Below are 15,946 nucleotides of genomic sequence, written 5' to 3'. Positions count from 1 at the left end.
TAGAAAAACACCCTGCTGAATGAATATATATAATTCAGTTTTACAAGATGGTTTTATGCTCGTTTGCTCCACAGTACTAGTCAAAACATGACCAGAGAAAACAAACTCAAAAGAAAAAGAGAGGAGACAGCTGCAAAAGGAAAATTTACCAGCATCAGTGGATGACATGCCCAGTAATATATTTTGCTTATTGGTTTAGTTGTTTCTATGAGGTTTTGTATTTTAAGTAAATACACAGGTGTGGGGGGAGAGAGAGAGATGGTAAAATTCAGTTTTGTAAAATGTATGTTTTTTTCCCTCATAGGCATGGGCAACCTTTCTGAAAATGCTGTAGTCAGCGCTACAAGCACAACTCCTCCAGAAGAACTACCAAAGAACCAAAAATCTGCTTTGAGACCTTTAACAACGCAAACAGCACTGAAGTGCAGATGAAGCATCGGGCAGCCCAGACCTCATATACGTGAAACCCAAGGACAAAACAAAAGACTCTGGTAAAAAGCAACACACAAACAAAAACTCCTGTTGCTCAGCGGCTACAGCCACACCAAGCCCTGAGAAAACTGTGAGCGTGAAAATGCCCACGTTCACAAACCCAGAGCACGCACTCTAGGGCTCTGAAGGTGCGCAAACCTGGAGCATGTGTGTATGGGCTCCGTATAAAAAACCACGGACTAGAAGCTTCTGCGATGCCAAGGTGTTGCAACCACACACACACAATTCCAGTTCCTCAGCGGCCACCGCCACAGCAAGCCCTGAGAAAACTGTGAAAGAAAATGCCCACGTTCACAACCCGGAGCATGCGCTCTAGGGGTTGTGAATAAAACACCGAGCACTGACAAAAACATTCTCCCAAAACCATAAGCTCGCCACAGCTCCCCCAAGTTCTAGTGTTTGGGAAGAGTTTGATGCTTCCATCAGAAAAATGATGGATGCTGTATCCTCGGGGAGTCTAAAAGAACGGCCTTCTAGAAAGACTTGGGAAAAATATGATGCTTTGTGCAGAGCAATGTTAAAAGACAGGAGGGCTGAAAAGGGTGTCTCTGAGCAGGCATGACTAGTCGTGGAAAGGGGCCTGGCTAAAAGGGGCACCCTCCAGGGTACACATCAGCTCATGTGTAAACAAAAGGGGGGACAGCGCTTGAGGGATAAACAGATGGCTGCCAAAAAGTTTCAGGCCAGGGTGGCTGTAAAAATCTTAAAAAGGGCTAAAGAGGTAATGAGGAAAAAAAAACAAAGAGAGATGCCTCCTACTGGAGGCTCTCAGACTGGCTTCTCTGAAAATGGGGAGATGGAATCAGACTCTGGTTTAGCAAATTCCCCAGAGGGCTCTCTAGACAGGCCCCATTCTACTTCCAATGACCCTCATGGAGGCTTCTCAGAGTTTGACTCCCAAATAGCATCTGATGTAGAAGATCCCGCTAATGATCCTATAGAGGAACTCCCAAGTAACCCCGAAAATGCAGAGGTGTATATGGAAAGAGTGAGAAGTTGGCAACGTGAATTACATAGATTTGGGGGGTCGATATATTGTGAGGAATTTCGTTTTGTCAATCTTGAGCAAGTAAATTCAGCTCAGCGGGTTGTTGAAGCCATACACCAGGGAATACAGTTGGTACTCGATGATGTTAATGGTAGGGTAGGCCCTGATGATTACGTTCAGTTACGTTTAGAGAGCCGTAATTTAGCTAACCCTTTGTTTTCAGTCAGAAGAACTAGGGATGAGCTATCTGCTGAGGATTTCTTAAATCAGACCTCAAAGCTGCTACAGAGCAATAGAGAGTTGCATCTCGATGGGACATTGCGCCTTGTTGTGACAGTTGTTAAAAACAGGGGGGGGTGCTCGTAGAGTTTTAAATTCTATCCTTAGTAGTCAAATTATTCATAAAAAAAGACAGTGTTTGTAGACCTGACTTACACCGTACCAATCTGTGTTTTGGGTGGCCTTTTGGCCGTCATGTCCGATCGTAAACCTACGGACACGGAATTGTTAGCGGAGGCGAGAAAGTTGCATGAGAAACTGGGGTGGTCAGATCAAAAAAAGATTCTGGTCAGTGACGTAGCAAAATTTGAACAGCATTTAGGAGTGAACATACACGTGGTGCTGTATACGGAAAAAGGTGGCTGGGGCTTTTAAAAACAGGAGGCTAGCTACTCCCAAGACTTATTTCATCCTGTTGCACGATGAGCATTACTATGGAGTTCTGGATGTGAAAAAGTTGTTTGGAGCGAAAAATTATTGTGAGTTTTGCCACACTGTGTACAGCCACGACCACTCTTGCAGGTATCGTTGCCGCCTCTGCTTGAGTGTAACGTGCTCAGACAGCGTGGGCGTGCAGCTGCGGTGTCCTAGCTGTAGACTGTATTGTCGATCCAAAGAATGTTTAGACAGACATGTCGACTGTGCATCAAAAAACCAAGTTGAATGCCTGTCTAAAACTTTGTGTGATAAGTGTCAGTCTTACGTGAACAAGCGGCATAAGTGTAAAGGGAGGCGATATAAGCAGTGTCAGTTTGATTGTTGGGATGTAGACAGTCACTTTTGTTTTATGGATAGCCTTAGAAAGCCTGAATCCTCAGAAAAGTATATTTTTTTATGATTTTGAATGCATGCAGGAGACTGGGTTGCACACTCTCAATTACATTTTTGCTATGTCCTTAATCCAGAAAAATCCTGGGAATTTAAGGGCGATGAGTGTCTGTCTGTCTTTGTTAAGACCTTTATCGGCAAAGAGTTTCGCGACTATACGTTCCTACCACACAATTCCAAAGGTTATGATGCGTACTTCATCGTTAGGCAGTTACTGAAGGAAAAGATGTGCATAGAACTGATCACTCAGGGTAGTAAACTAATGTGCGTGGAAGTGAAGGCCCTGGGGATTCGTTTTATAGACTCTTCAAACTTCTTGCCCATGAAGCTTAGCAAGCTACCGCAGGCAATGGGATTTGAAGGGTGCAAAGGTTATTTTCCACATTTTTAACACTGTAAAAAATCAAAATTATGTGGGACCTATGCCCAGTGTGGCACACTATGGTGTAGAAAGCATGATGCCCAGGGAGAAAACAGAGTTTCTCGACTGGTATCGGGACCACAGTTCTGAGGTGTTTGACTTGCAGAAAGAGCTCGCGTATTACTGTCAGCAGATGTCAAATTTTGAGACAGGCTTGTATTCTATACAGAAAAGAGATTATGAAAATGACGGAGAAGGGAGATGTAGTAGAGAAAGAACCTGGTAAATTCACCGAAGTAAAACTGTGCATAGATCCATTTCCAGTACATAACACTGGCATCTGTTTGCATGGCTATGTACAGGTTTATGTTTTTGGAGCCTAACACAGTAGCTCTTCTGCCTCCAGACAACTATCACAGGCAGAAAAAAAGATATTCAACCCATCTATTCAGTGGCTGTTGTATATCTCTTACAAAGAAAATATACAAATACGGCATGCTTTACAGGGTGGGGAACTACAGGTAGGCCCCTACTTTTTAGACGGTTATGCCGATGTTGATGGGGTACGCACAGCCTTTGAGTTTAATGGATGTTTTTTCCACGGCTGTGTCACCTGTTGTGTGAAAAAGCACAAAATCCTATGACAGGGACATCTTTTGGGTTTCTTTATTACAAGACGCAGCTCAAGGCTGACTATCTGAAACGACTTGGTTTTGTAGTGAGGACTCTTTGGGAGCACGAGTGGGAGGTGATGAAAGAAACAGACAGGGAGCTGGCAGACTTTTTAAACCGAGCCCAGTTACCCCAGCCTCTTGTGCCTAGAGATGCTCTTTTTTGGGGGAGAACAAACGCTATCCGCCTGTATTACAAGCCTAACCCCTGGGAAGAAATCCACTATTATGATTTTACCAGCCTGTACCCTTTCGCAAACAAAACCAAAGAATACCCTATCGGACACCCCGATATACTTTATGACAAATTTGGACCCCTGGCAAATTATTTTGGAATTGCAAAAGTTAAAGTTTACCCCCCACGAGGTCTCTTTTTTCCATTGTTACCCGTCAGAGTGGGTGGCAAGCTTATGTTCCCGCTATGCCAAACCTGTGCGGAAACCGAGCAGCGGGAGATATGCACCCATACTGACGAGGAGCGGGCCATCCTGGGGACTTGGTGCACGGTGGAATTGAACGCGGCTATAGCGAAGGGGTACGTGGTGGCTGAAATCTATGAAATCTGGCATTTTAATGAAAAATCTAAAACTCTTTTCAGAGTACATAAATTACACCTCGCCGCCAGAAACAAGAGGCTTCAGGGTATCCCAGTTGGTGCACCAACGAGGAAAAACAAAATAAGTACATTAGCGATTTCTACCAGAAAGAAGGCGTGCGTTTACCCCAACACGAGATCAGATCAAACCCTGCTAAACGCCAAATCGCTAAACTGTTTTTAAATTCTCTGTGGGGTAAATTCGGCCAAAGAACCAACCTACCCAACACAGCATCGTGAGAGACCCTGACGAACTCTTGCAGTACCTATTTTCCCCCAATTACAAGGTTTCATCCTGCGAGTTTATCGATGATGAAACAGCGTGCGTGTCTTGGAAGCACGCAAAAGAACGGTACTCTGTCTCTGGCAATATCAATGTTGTCATAGCCTGTTTCACCATCGCTTATGCCCGCTTAGAATTATACAGTCTGCTAGACGGTTTGCAAGAGCGGTGCCTGTACCATGACACTGACTCGGTGATATTTGTGAAAAGGGAGGGTGCCTGGAATCCCCCTCTGGGGGATTATTTAGGGGAGCTCACAAGTGAGCTCCCGCCAGATCAACACATCACCGAGTTTGTGTCGGCAGGCCCAAAAATGTATGGGTATAAGCTGTCTGGAGGAAAGGCCTGTATAAAAGTCAAAGGTATTTCCCTAACCGTAGCAAACTGTGAAAAAATCAACTTTGACAGTTTAAAAGATCTAGTCCTGGACTACTGCACGGGTCTGCGAGATAACGAAAACACCTCAAAAAAGATAGAGGTGCAGCAGCCCTCTATCATAAGAAATAAAAACCAGTGGCAAATAGAAACAAAAACCCTTAAAAAGACACAAAAAGTGGTTTATAACAAGAGGGTCCTAGGAAAAGGTTTTAAAACCCTGCCCTACGGCTTTTGAAAAAAATGGATACGAGGTGGAAACACTCCCCTTTTTTCCGCATTTTCTTGGGGGCCTAGCAACTGCGGAAAAAGTTACTTTATAAAAAATGTGTTGAATAATGCCAAACAAACACTATCTGTTATGCCTGAGAATATCGTGTGGTGTTACAGTTGTTGGCAACCTCTGTATAAAGAACTGCTCTGTAAATATCCCTTTATCAATTTTATGGAGGGGTTGCCTGATGCTTTGGATGATGACAGTTTGTTTCCTACTAATAAAGTAAATATGGTTATCATAGACGATCTGATGAACTCTGCTTGTAAAAGCGATGAAATCGAGAAAGCTTTTACCAAGTACGTGCATCACAGAAACCTGAGCATTATGTATATAGTTCAGAACGTATTTTGTCAGGGAAAAAAGAGTCGCACAATTAACCTAAACACGAAGTACATGGTTCTGTTCAAAAACCCCAGGGATAAATTACAAATCGCTACGCTCGCTCGGCAAATGTACCCTGGCAAAGCTCAATTCTTTCTAGAAGCTTTTGAGGATGCTACCAAAAGACCTTCTGGCTACCTGGTGGTGGATTTAAATGCTTCCACACCGGAAGCTTATAGACTAAGAACCGGTCTTTTCCCTCCAGACTGGCCAGTGGTTTATACTTTAAAAAAAACAACAGCTGGATATAAAAAGAAATGACTCATCGGCAGGTCCCTTTTTAACAGCTAGGACTGCTGACTGAGAACATGTCTTGCTGCGTGAAGGGAAACCTGGGCCTTTTAAAATTACTTAGCAAATCGTCCCCGCAGCAAAGGAAGGCTATTCTGTGTTCGGCCTCTGACGATCTAGTAATGGCCATCTCAGAAATAGCACTCAATACCTTAAAAGGAAACATACCTTTAATACAAAATCAAGTGCGTGTGTTGAAAAAGAAACGCACGCTTATAAAAACTTTGTGTAATAAGAGCGTTTCACTTAAAAGAAAAAAGCATCTGGTAAAGCAGTCTGGGGGGTTTATTGGGCCTCTGTTAAGTTTTGCTATCCCTCTGATAGCAGGGCTTTTAACTAATCGATAATGGAGTATGCAGAAAAAATGTACCTGGTGCCCAGCCACCAGTTGGAGCAATTAAGGGCTCCCCCTCCAGCAGAGGAAAATATCAGAACAACAGCAACTCACTTACTGGACGCTGAAATGAAGTCTGTTCTTCAAAGAACTGACCTGGCCGAATACGAAAAGGCTAAACTTTACAGCGCCGTGCTTCAAAGGTACCTAACGTACGTGAAGCAAAGCGATGCGGATAAAGGGAAAGTAAGTCTGTTTCTACCGGAACAGGAACAAAGCGTAACTGCCAAACCCCCAGAAACACCAAAGAACTCAGACTCTGTTGCTCAGGAGGTGCTGGATAATGTGAATAAGCGTTATAAAAAAAATGCAATAGTATTGCTAAATAAACTGGGGCAGGATAAAAATCTCTCTTCATGGAACGATAAAGGGTCTTTTGTGTACAAAGGCTCTGTGGTTAATGGTTCTAACATGCTTGACTTAGTCAGGGCTGTCACCCAAACTCGCTCTGTACCTAGCAAACGTGTACCTAAAGGATGGGATGTGTTTATGAATGCCATGGTGGAACTGAACGTACCATCTTCTGTCATGAGCAATGCAGCCAACAGAGACCTTTTGGAACGCCTCAAGGCCTCGACTGCTGACACCGGGGTGGATCAGGAATCTGTGACCCCTTTTTTGCCCTATTAAAAAAAAAAAAAGATGGGCTAAAAGAGCCCAATGGCTCCGTGTGTAATGTTTTTCACATTCTAAAAATTTTAAAACTTGTAATGTTTTGCTTTAAATAAAACATTTCTAGATTTGTTTTTTAAAAAATCTGTGAAATTTTTTCAATTGGTCATTTAAAAAAACAAACAAACATCAATTTCTTTAAACCCCTAACCTAGGGTGCTTTATTGGGTAATATGGCTATAAAAATCATTATAAGATACACATGTCTGGGCTTGTTGAAACATGTTTTGAGCAAGGCTAGGCATGCCCAAAAATTTAAATTTATTTTTTACAAAATTTATCACCATCTGGTCATTTTGCACTAAGTCATCAGAATACAATTTTAAAATCCAGTCAAAAGATAAACCCTTGCTATGATGATGTAAAAAAAACACGCAGTGATAGCCACAGGCGACGGAGCGGGGGTCTTGTAATTGTCTATTGTGAAACACCATGTCTGTGGCATTTCTGTTTAAAAACTTCATAATGCTTTTAGGAAACAACACGCTGTTCGGGGGTTGCCCATATGAGTCAAAAAACTCTCCACGGTTATGCTCCGACAGATACAGGGCGAGCCAGTGTTCACCCAGTTGGTTGTGTGGGTGCGTGTTCACCACCAAACCTAGGGGCCTCTGAGACAGCTTGCCTCCAGGGAGCCAATCACAAGGGAACGCATCTAAGAAATTCTTTTTCGTGTAAGGATCCGTTGATAAGACACGTGAGAGCTGCACGGTGTCCATGTTCACATATAGTCAAACAGAACGTTTCTTCTCTGATTTATTTCTATGACATTGTCAAAACTCCCATATACAATCATATTGACGGTAATGGTTAAAGCCTTTCCAAACCGTATTTCTGCTCTCAGGTTCCCGGTTTTAATCAGGGAATAGTGATCTGCGCATTCCTGATCGGGAGACAGGTCAAAGGCAAACAAGGTGTAACCCTGTGCAAACTCCTCACGGTCGATTAACAGAGAACGATCTTTCATGTGTTTACCAGCTGTCTGTACCAGATTCATGTATTCTCTCATACAGCGTCCTGCCTCGAAGTCCGGTTGCAGAGGCTTGGTTGGTACCTGTTCACCATCCACATACAGGGCCACAAAATTAATATCGTAATGTTTAAAATGAAAGAGATTTTTAGTGTAACTGCCGCTAAAGGCATCGTTATCCACAAATCCCTAGACAAGCATTTGGGTAACTGTCCCAAGAACAGGTTTTCCTGGTTACTGACCCTGCTGCCTGCAGGGATGCTAAACACTTTCATTCCCACACAGTCCACGGGGTATTTAGCATTAGCGGCAAGCAGGGCCTCCGCATGCCCCAAACGGACACCCGGGGCCACCTGTACTTTCTTCACAAAAAGAGACGCTGATACAATGCGCAGTTTAAAGCCTTCAGCCGCACTGCCCATTAAACAGAAGGCATCTTTACTGCGTGTCAGTTTAATTTTCACATCCACTCCGTTTAACAAAAGTTTTTCTTGAAAAAACAGGTCACTGTGTAGATGGCCCAGCAGCTCTACCATTCTGCTCTGGGCCGTCAGCTTTGCACGCTTCACAAACCCTAGATTCTCTCCATACAACTCTGTTTTTTCATGTTGTCCAGCAGTGTCTTTGTAAAACAGGCCGGCAGAAAATTGCGTGACGAGGGTGTCATCGCTGTAATTGAGCACTGATTCTATAAAGGCCTTGTAAGGGTAACAGTTGTTGCTTTGGCTTACAAGGCGGTGTCCCAGCGTAACATCCAACTGACTGAAAATAGAGGCCACGGGGTAATTCACCAGGCCCACTTCGGCGTTCGCAGCAAGTTCAGTTCCGTCTCCTTTTACAATCTTGCAACACAGGTAAAGCAGCGTGTTGTTTAAATCCATATAATCTATGCCATTCCCTGCTATAAAAAAGTCAATGGGGGCAGACTCCGTAACGGCCGATAGAGGTGGCACCTCGATGTAAATGCTTTTCTCGATGCTGGTCTGCGTAGGGGCTATTTGAAACAAGTCTAGTTCGGATTTGGTGCACTCTTCAGACCCGCAGTGAACAAAAGCCATATTGATTAAAATATGTCTCTTTTACCAGGCAGAGCGCGTCTCCTCTTTTGCCCAGGCTGCTTCTTGGACTTTCGTTTATGGCCGGCCCTGCGTGTCAAAGCCCTTCTTTTAAAAGGTTTTGGGGGACTTGTGCGTCGCGGGTATGACGTATTTCTCTTTCTTTTCTTCCTCCTTTTAATGTACATCAGCCCCGATCCTTCCTGTGAAGCTGTATTCCCCACCTTCTCCAGAACAGCATGGGAGACATGACCTACCACATCTTTAGCTATGTTTTGAGCGGCAGTTTTTACGTGGGGCTTAATAATCTCTAGCCCCCTCCTCAAAAGCGGTACAGCTTTTCGAAAGAGGCTACGAAATATTCCACCCACACCAGCCCCGTACATCACGGGGGCCCCATGATATCCAGGAAGGGCGTATCCAGCCTGGGCTTTGTAATAGTTCCTGTAGATGGTGGGGTCACCATAATTTTTTAGGATCGCCATAATAGTGTTTTTTTTGCTTTTTAGAAACCTCGCTCTTTCCGCGGTTGCAAATGCAGCTTGATGATCACCTTGCCGAAGCGAAATGAGACATGTCTGTTCTGATCTGTCTTTATTTCAATGGTAATGGTGTCGATGTGGTGTTTACTAACAGGAACGTAATGAGGTTTATCATAGGTGATGGTAACAAACTCATTGTTCCTTCCTTGGACAGGGACGCAGCGTAACAGGAGAACAGAAAAGTCCCGCACAAACTGGTGTTCTACAATATCCGTGTACAGATACAAGGAGTCAAAACCCCCTGTAATGTCTGCCGAGAAGGGAAATTTTTGGACGTTGCATTTTGGGCCCAAACCCAAAATGTTAGCTAGTTCCCTGCCAGTAGAAAACCCATAGTTAAAATTGGTAGATTTAAGTCTCACTTTTCTACCTACAGGGTCGTAGTTCATGACCATCTCAGGCGGTCCTTGGTGACAAGCCATGGTGCTGTTCATATGCTCCAGTAATTCGGGTATGGTCGAGTAATAACCTCGTCGTAGGATGAAATTCCACTTCATATCTTCAAAGGTAATTTCAAAAGGAGTGTCTTCATTGATAGTATTCCAGCTGTGCGGGTATTGTATTTCCACTAACCCCACCTCCCAGGCACCTGGGAGATCCAAGGGCTTAATTAGCCGTATTGTAAAGTTCGAGATGGTGTTTTGGGGAAAAACTGCAGAGCTGGCATTGCTGGGCAAAGTGATGTAAAACCCGCCGTCGCTCATTATTATTTTTTCTTCTATCTGTCTTTGTAGGAGGAATTGGTTTTTTTTTTTCTCTCTTTGGTTTGTGTCTAAATGTCACAGAGTTGAGAAGCTTCCACCCAGCTGTTAAACTTATCAGGCCAACCCAACCATTTTACCAGTAAGTGTTTTTTTCTCCCTTTTCCTTTCTCCGCTAGAATTTTTTCAATTCTGTAAATCCTGTCTCGTTTGGGGTTTACTTTTTGTAATTCTTCAGGGTAAAAAGATCCAGTAACTGCCTCACCTTCGTAATCTTTTAATCGGTATGCAGGTCTTTGGCCCCTGGTTAAGGCTTCATCCACTATGAATATCTCATCGGTAAATGTCTGTTCATAACCTTTTTCAAAAGCACCTTTGGTTTTAGATAGTCTTACGTGATCGCCTTTTCTAAAAGGGGGAACAACCTGTTTTATTTTAAAACTGTCTCCGTAAACCGATTTCCACACCTTCAGAGAATTTGAAGGGTTAACATCAATGGGTCTGGTACGTATAGTTCTGTGAAAGCTCTGGTTATAACTCTTTATAAAGTCAGGTAAGACGTCAATGTAGCGAAAGGTGTTATGGGCTGTAAAATATCTCCACATCCTAGTTTTTAAAGTTCTGTTAAATCGCTCCACAACCCCTGCTTTGACTTCATTATTAGTAAGAAAATGGTGAACCCCATGCCGCTTTAACAATCCACTTAAAGGTTTGTTTAAAAATTCTTTCCCCCGATCGGTTTGTAATTTTTGAGGCACGCGACCTTCGCTGAAAATAGCTTTAAAGGCCTTGGATACCTCACCACTTGTCTTGTCTTTTAGGCATAAGGCCCAGGCATATTTGGATAAAATGTCTATCACTGTTAAGATGTACTTAAAGCCACTGTTGTGTTTGGAAAACTGATGCATATCCACGAAATCTGCCTACCACTGTGCATCCACATCTGAAACAATAGTCTTGTTTCTTTTAAAATGTATTCGAGCTGGTTTGTGTAAAGTGTAAGCATCCTGGTCTGAAAGCCAAGCTGTTACCTGTCTTCCATTTAAAGTTTTACTATGCTTTCTGGCCACTTGAAAAAGAGGGTTCACTCCGCCAAAGCTCCCAACTTCCCTGGGATTGTAATATATTTTCTTTAACAAAGCCGTCGGTATAGACATGACTGTTACTGGTACCATCTTTTACTACCACAAGTATGAAAGGGGACACGCTCATATTGACACATTTAAATACATTTTATTAATTGCCTGGTTTAACATGATCTTTTACAGCCGCCTGTAAAATGGACGCCATAACTGCTACCATAAGGGAGTCTGAGCTGTTTCATTCTTCCATTTTGTGATTTTTGGCTTTAGATATGTCTCTCAGAGAGCAGTAAAAACAGCTGACGCGCAAGTTCTTAAAGGCCTCTAGAAAGGCATCGTCGAGCTCCTGAAAGATTTTCAGAAAAAGAAACAGAGTAAGTACCCCAGCTGCTGGGTTTTTTTTTTTTAATTTACACAAACCCCCGGTTCCTAACTTCATTACCCACCCCCTCCTCTACCACCATTTCTTAATCGTTCATTTACCTGAGCGCCATCTTTTCCATTTGCCTTGTCCACCGGTGACTCTCCCAAGCGGCGATCTGAGGGGGTGGACAAAGAGAGGCCATCAGGCTCCTCAGGGTGCCTCACGAGGGTTTTCTGGTCGGTTTCAGATGTATCCATCGACTGGTTGGCCAAAGGGCTCCTCTCAGTCATTCCCTCCTCCTCCTCAGAACTGTCGCTGGTGTAGTGCCTGTGCCACATAAGTATGGTGCTCAGGTCAAAAACAAAGCCCGAAGTTCTAACAGGGGTGGTAAAGGAGTCCATGTTTTCCTCTCAGCAGCCTTTCCACGCTTTCTAAAACATGTGTCCTTGGTAAGAAATGGCCGCCTCCTGTTCGGCGCTGGTACTTATGGGTATTGGTGCTGCACTCGGGTTGGCCGAGGGTCTTGGGAGGAGTTCTTAGAGGGGTCATCCTGGTTGGTCAAAATCTCCTCTCGGGGTGGTCCTTTTGGGAGGAAACCCCTCCTGATTGGTAGAGGGGTGGTGGGAGGAGTTCTTAGAGGGGGTCACATGACCCACTTTTAGATAGGTCACCCGCCCCCGGAAGTTGCCCTGATTGGTCAAATCTCCTCTTGGGGTGGTCCTTTTTGGAGGAAACCCCTCCTGATTGGTAGAGGGTGGTGGGAGGAGTTCTTAGAGGGGTCACATGACCCACTTTGCTTCCGGTCATGTGGCCATCTTGACCCTGGAAGTAATACCCCCATAGGGTGGGACTTCTGGTGACAGGTGAGAGGGACTAGAGGGGTCAAGGGGCTGGTTTAGGGGCGGGGTTAGGGTTTGATTGATGGTAGGGCCATTATACTACTTTTGTGTCTCTTTGGGAAACTGGGAATAGTTACTTTCCAAATATATGAAGCTTCCATTTTTCACTCTGCGAGGTCACACAATGTCAGATCTTAATCCTGTCCCTGGTCCGGGTCTGAATATTGCCCATCTTGATGGGAGACCATTTTAAATTTGAGGGGAAAATTCCATATTTGGGGAAAGGATGAAACATTTTTTGTGTGAGGCTGGTTTCTTTTTTCAAATGGCAGCTGTTTGAAGCTGTTCAGGAGTTTGCAGAGCTAGAAAACAGGCATTAGTGGGCAGACTGCAAGTAAGGCAGTTAAAGGTGCAGTAGATCCCCAAATACTGTAATTTGCTACAATAGAATGCAACCAAAACATCCATTGCAATGGGCATATTCTGAACATGATTAGTACTTTAGGGCTCTGAGTCAAAGCCAGTGAAGTCAATAGGAATCTTTCCATGTACTTCAACGAGCTTTGAATCAGGCCCTGTGAAGGGGAAGAGTTTGAGGAGTGTTAAAATGAGCTGTGGCTAGAAAGACTTTCCTCCACAAAAATGAATTGATTAGAGGAAGAATAAATATTTCTTGTTTGCTTTTTTGTGAGTTCATTCGTCATCTCTTATTGGAGCAGTGGCAGTACAATGCCATATGTTTTTTCATTGTTCCAGAACCTCAACTGCAAGCCCAACAATATGTGGTTTAATGACCCTGTTCCGCTCTACTGACTCTGCTAACTGGTAGCAATTAGTTGATGCTAAAAGCATCTGCATGTGCCTGGAATGCAAAGTGGCTTTAATAAATGTAGCGTACACACAGAAATGGAAGTCCTGGGCAGGATTTGGGTTTAGAGGCAAAATGAATGGGATTCATTCTCCTCTCATTTACATCAGTGTAACTTCATTGATATCGATGGGATCACTCCCAACTTACATTGGTGCCAGAGGTGAATCAGTCCCAGTCGCTCTTAGCTGGAGGACATAACTGGGTCCTGTGTACACTTAAGATTTTTTCAGTTTCTGAGCAGCTCTAATTATCCTGGTTGTAAAAGCACTGGCATCTGATCTACACTAGGGCACCCATTGCTTCTAGCACTGGGAGAGCTGCACTGGTGCTAGAACAACTGGGAGAATTCGAAAAAATACATAACCTCTGACTTCTGGTCTGTAGACATGGCCTAAGAGTAAAAACTCTTGGGTCTGTATTCTCCTCTTACTTATACCAGTTTTACATGGGCGTAACTCTAATAATTTCAATGGCATTGCCAGAGATATACACCGATGAGAGTGTAAGGAGTATCAGGCTACTTTGTTTTATTCCAACTCTGCTCCCAACATACTGTGAGGCCTTAAACAAATCACTCTATGTTTAGCCATCTGTAAAATAGGAAAGTATTATTAGTTAATTATAACTATCTCACAAGTGCTCTGACATTGATTAATGCTGTGAAGGGCTTTGAGACCTTCAGATGAAAAGTGCTAGTACAGTTAATGCAAAGTATTATTCTCATTCCTTTAATATATGAGCACCAAATCTGAACATTCCTGTCTTACCAACTCCTTCCCTCATGTTGCCCTGGGCCCTGCAAGTAGCAGATGAAGTTACGAAAGCATGACAGTTCCAACCAACCTGCAATATAATAAAAATCTACCGTTGTATTATTTCAGTACACATCTGAGAATCTTGGAATAACCTTATCTTACTGGTTGACCATTAGTGCACCATTGATATTTAAGGCAAGTTTCCTCTTGAAAAGGGTGAGGTTGAAATCGAATGAACTGGAACCCATTAGGTTTAATGGACATCTGCAAAATACTACAAGATGCATTAAATACAGGATTACCTGTAAGAGGCTGAAGAAGTAAAAGCTATTGTGGCCTTCCTAGTGTATAAAATTACAGAGAAGACTGCATCTCAGACTCAGGCATCTACTGAGTGCCCAGCCGGATGGAAAGGCTGGGGACTAAGGGTCTCTGTAGAAGATGCAAGGATCCTCTCTCAAGCCAAAAAACAGCAGTGGGGCCAGTTAAGAGACTTCTGCTGCCTCATGGCTGGAATAGCCTCCATAGACCTACAGACCTATTACACCAGAGGACTCAAATAGAATCTAAAGGTATGTCTACACTACAAAATTAGGTTGAAATTTATAGACGTCAGTTTTTTAGAAATCATTTTTATACAGTCGATTGTGTGTGTCCCCACACAAAATGCTCTGAGTGCATTAAGTCAATAGACTGCATCCACAGTACCGAGGCTAGCGTCAACTTCCAGAACGTTACACTGTTGTAGCTATCCCACAGTACCTGCAGCCTCCGCTGTCCATTGGAATTCTAGGTTGAGATCCCAATGCCTGATGGGGCAAAAACAGTGTCATGAGTGGTTCTGGGTACATGTCGTCAGGCCCCCCTCTCCTTCCCTCCTTGAAAGCAATGGCAGACAATTGTTTTGCGCCTTTTTTCCTGGGTTATCTGAGCAGACACCATACCACGGCAAGCATGGAGCCCACTCAGCTCACCATCACCGTACGTCTCCTGGGTGCTGGCAGATGTGGGACTGCATTGCTACACAGCAGCAGCTCATTGCCTTTTGGCAGCAAATGGTGCATTATGATTGATAGCCATTGTCATGTTACTCCTGGGTGCTCTTTTAGTGGACCTCAGTAAGGTCGGTCAGGGGCGCCTGGGCAGACATGGGAGTGACTCAGCCAGGTCATTCCCATCTTCTGCTGAGCACCCAGGAGATGACAATGGCTAGCAATTATACTGCACTGTCTTCTGGTGAGGAGCCAGGAGATGATGATGGCTAGCAATCGTAATGCAGCATCTTCTGCTGGGCACCCAGGAGATGACTATGGCTAGCAGTCATACTGCACCATCTGCTGCCAGCCTAAGATGTAAAAGATAGATGGAGTGGATCAAAACAAGAAACTGACCCAGCAATGTGCACATCATGCTGGTGAGCTCTGCATGGTCACCTATGCTGATTAGCTCACCACGCTGTCCAAACAGGAAATTAAATTTAAAAGTTCACAGGCCTTTTCTTGTCTACCTGGCCAGTGCATCTGAGTTGAGAGCACTGTCCAGAGCTGTCACAATGGAGAACTCTGGGATAGCTCCCAGAGGCCAATACCGTCGAATTGCATCCACACTACCCCAAATTCGATCCGGCAAGGCTGATTTCAGCGCTAATCCCCTCGTAGTAGGTGGAGTAAAGAAATCGATTTAAAGATCCCTTTAAGTCAATAAAAGGGCTTCGTCGTGTGGATGGGTCCAAGCTTAAATTGAGGTAACGCTGCTAAATTTGACCTAAAATCGTAGTGTAGACCAGGCCTAAATCTTTTCAGTCTCTTTCTACATAAGTCTATCCATGCCTCTAATCATTCTCATCACCCATGTCTGAAACCCTTGTCTTTCTCTCCAAT

The 15,946-nt window shown here is 43.9% G+C and overlaps 3 protein-coding genes across 3 annotated transcripts in view; 2 read left to right on the top strand and 1 right to left on the bottom strand.

Moving 5' to 3' along the window:
• The window catches only part of E2F7 (E2F transcription factor 7), a 20,856-nt gene extending 20,424 nt beyond the window's left edge, over nucleotides 1–432 (top strand). The window contains exon 12 of the mRNA XM_050935621.1: nucleotides 305–432. Within this exon, the coding sequence (XP_050791578.1) occupies nucleotides 305–432 (128 nt within the window). The remainder of the gene's footprint in view (nucleotides 1–304) is intronic.
• The window catches only part of LOC127042433 (matrix metalloproteinase-2-like), a 207,523-nt gene that overhangs the window by 159,514 nt on the left and 32,063 nt on the right, over nucleotides 1–15,946 (top strand). The window lies entirely within an intron of this gene.
• On the bottom strand, nucleotides 7,609–8,915 carry LOC127041438 (uncharacterized protein F54H12.2-like). The gene is made up of 2 exons (XM_050935601.1): nucleotides 8,217–8,915; nucleotides 7,609–8,046 (listed from the first exon to the last, which is right to left on the bottom strand). The coding sequence occupies exons 1-2, from the start codon at nucleotides 8,913–8,915 to the stop codon at nucleotides 7,609–7,611; spliced, it is 1,137 nt and encodes a 378-aa protein (XP_050791558.1).

This window comes from Gopherus flavomarginatus, chromosome 1 (assembly GCF_025201925.1).
Source record: "Gopherus flavomarginatus isolate rGopFla2 chromosome 1, rGopFla2.mat.asm, whole genome shotgun sequence".
In the NCBI taxonomy this organism is placed as follows: Eukaryota; Metazoa; Chordata; order Testudines; family Testudinidae; genus Gopherus; species Gopherus flavomarginatus.
Note: the sequence above shows the minus strand (reverse complement) of the source record. Positions and strands in the feature narration are given on the sequence as shown.

Bases quoted from the DNA above. Each gene is read 5' to 3' on its own strand.
- LOC127041438 (XM_050935601.1), bottom strand. From the start codon at position 8,915: ATGGCTTTTGTTCACTGCGGGTCTGAAGAGTGCACCAAATCCGAACTA. The intron at 8,047-8,216 runs GTACAGGTGGCC...ATGCTTGTCTAG, and splicing joins CGTCTCTTTTTGTGAAGAAA to GGATTTGTGGATAACGATGC.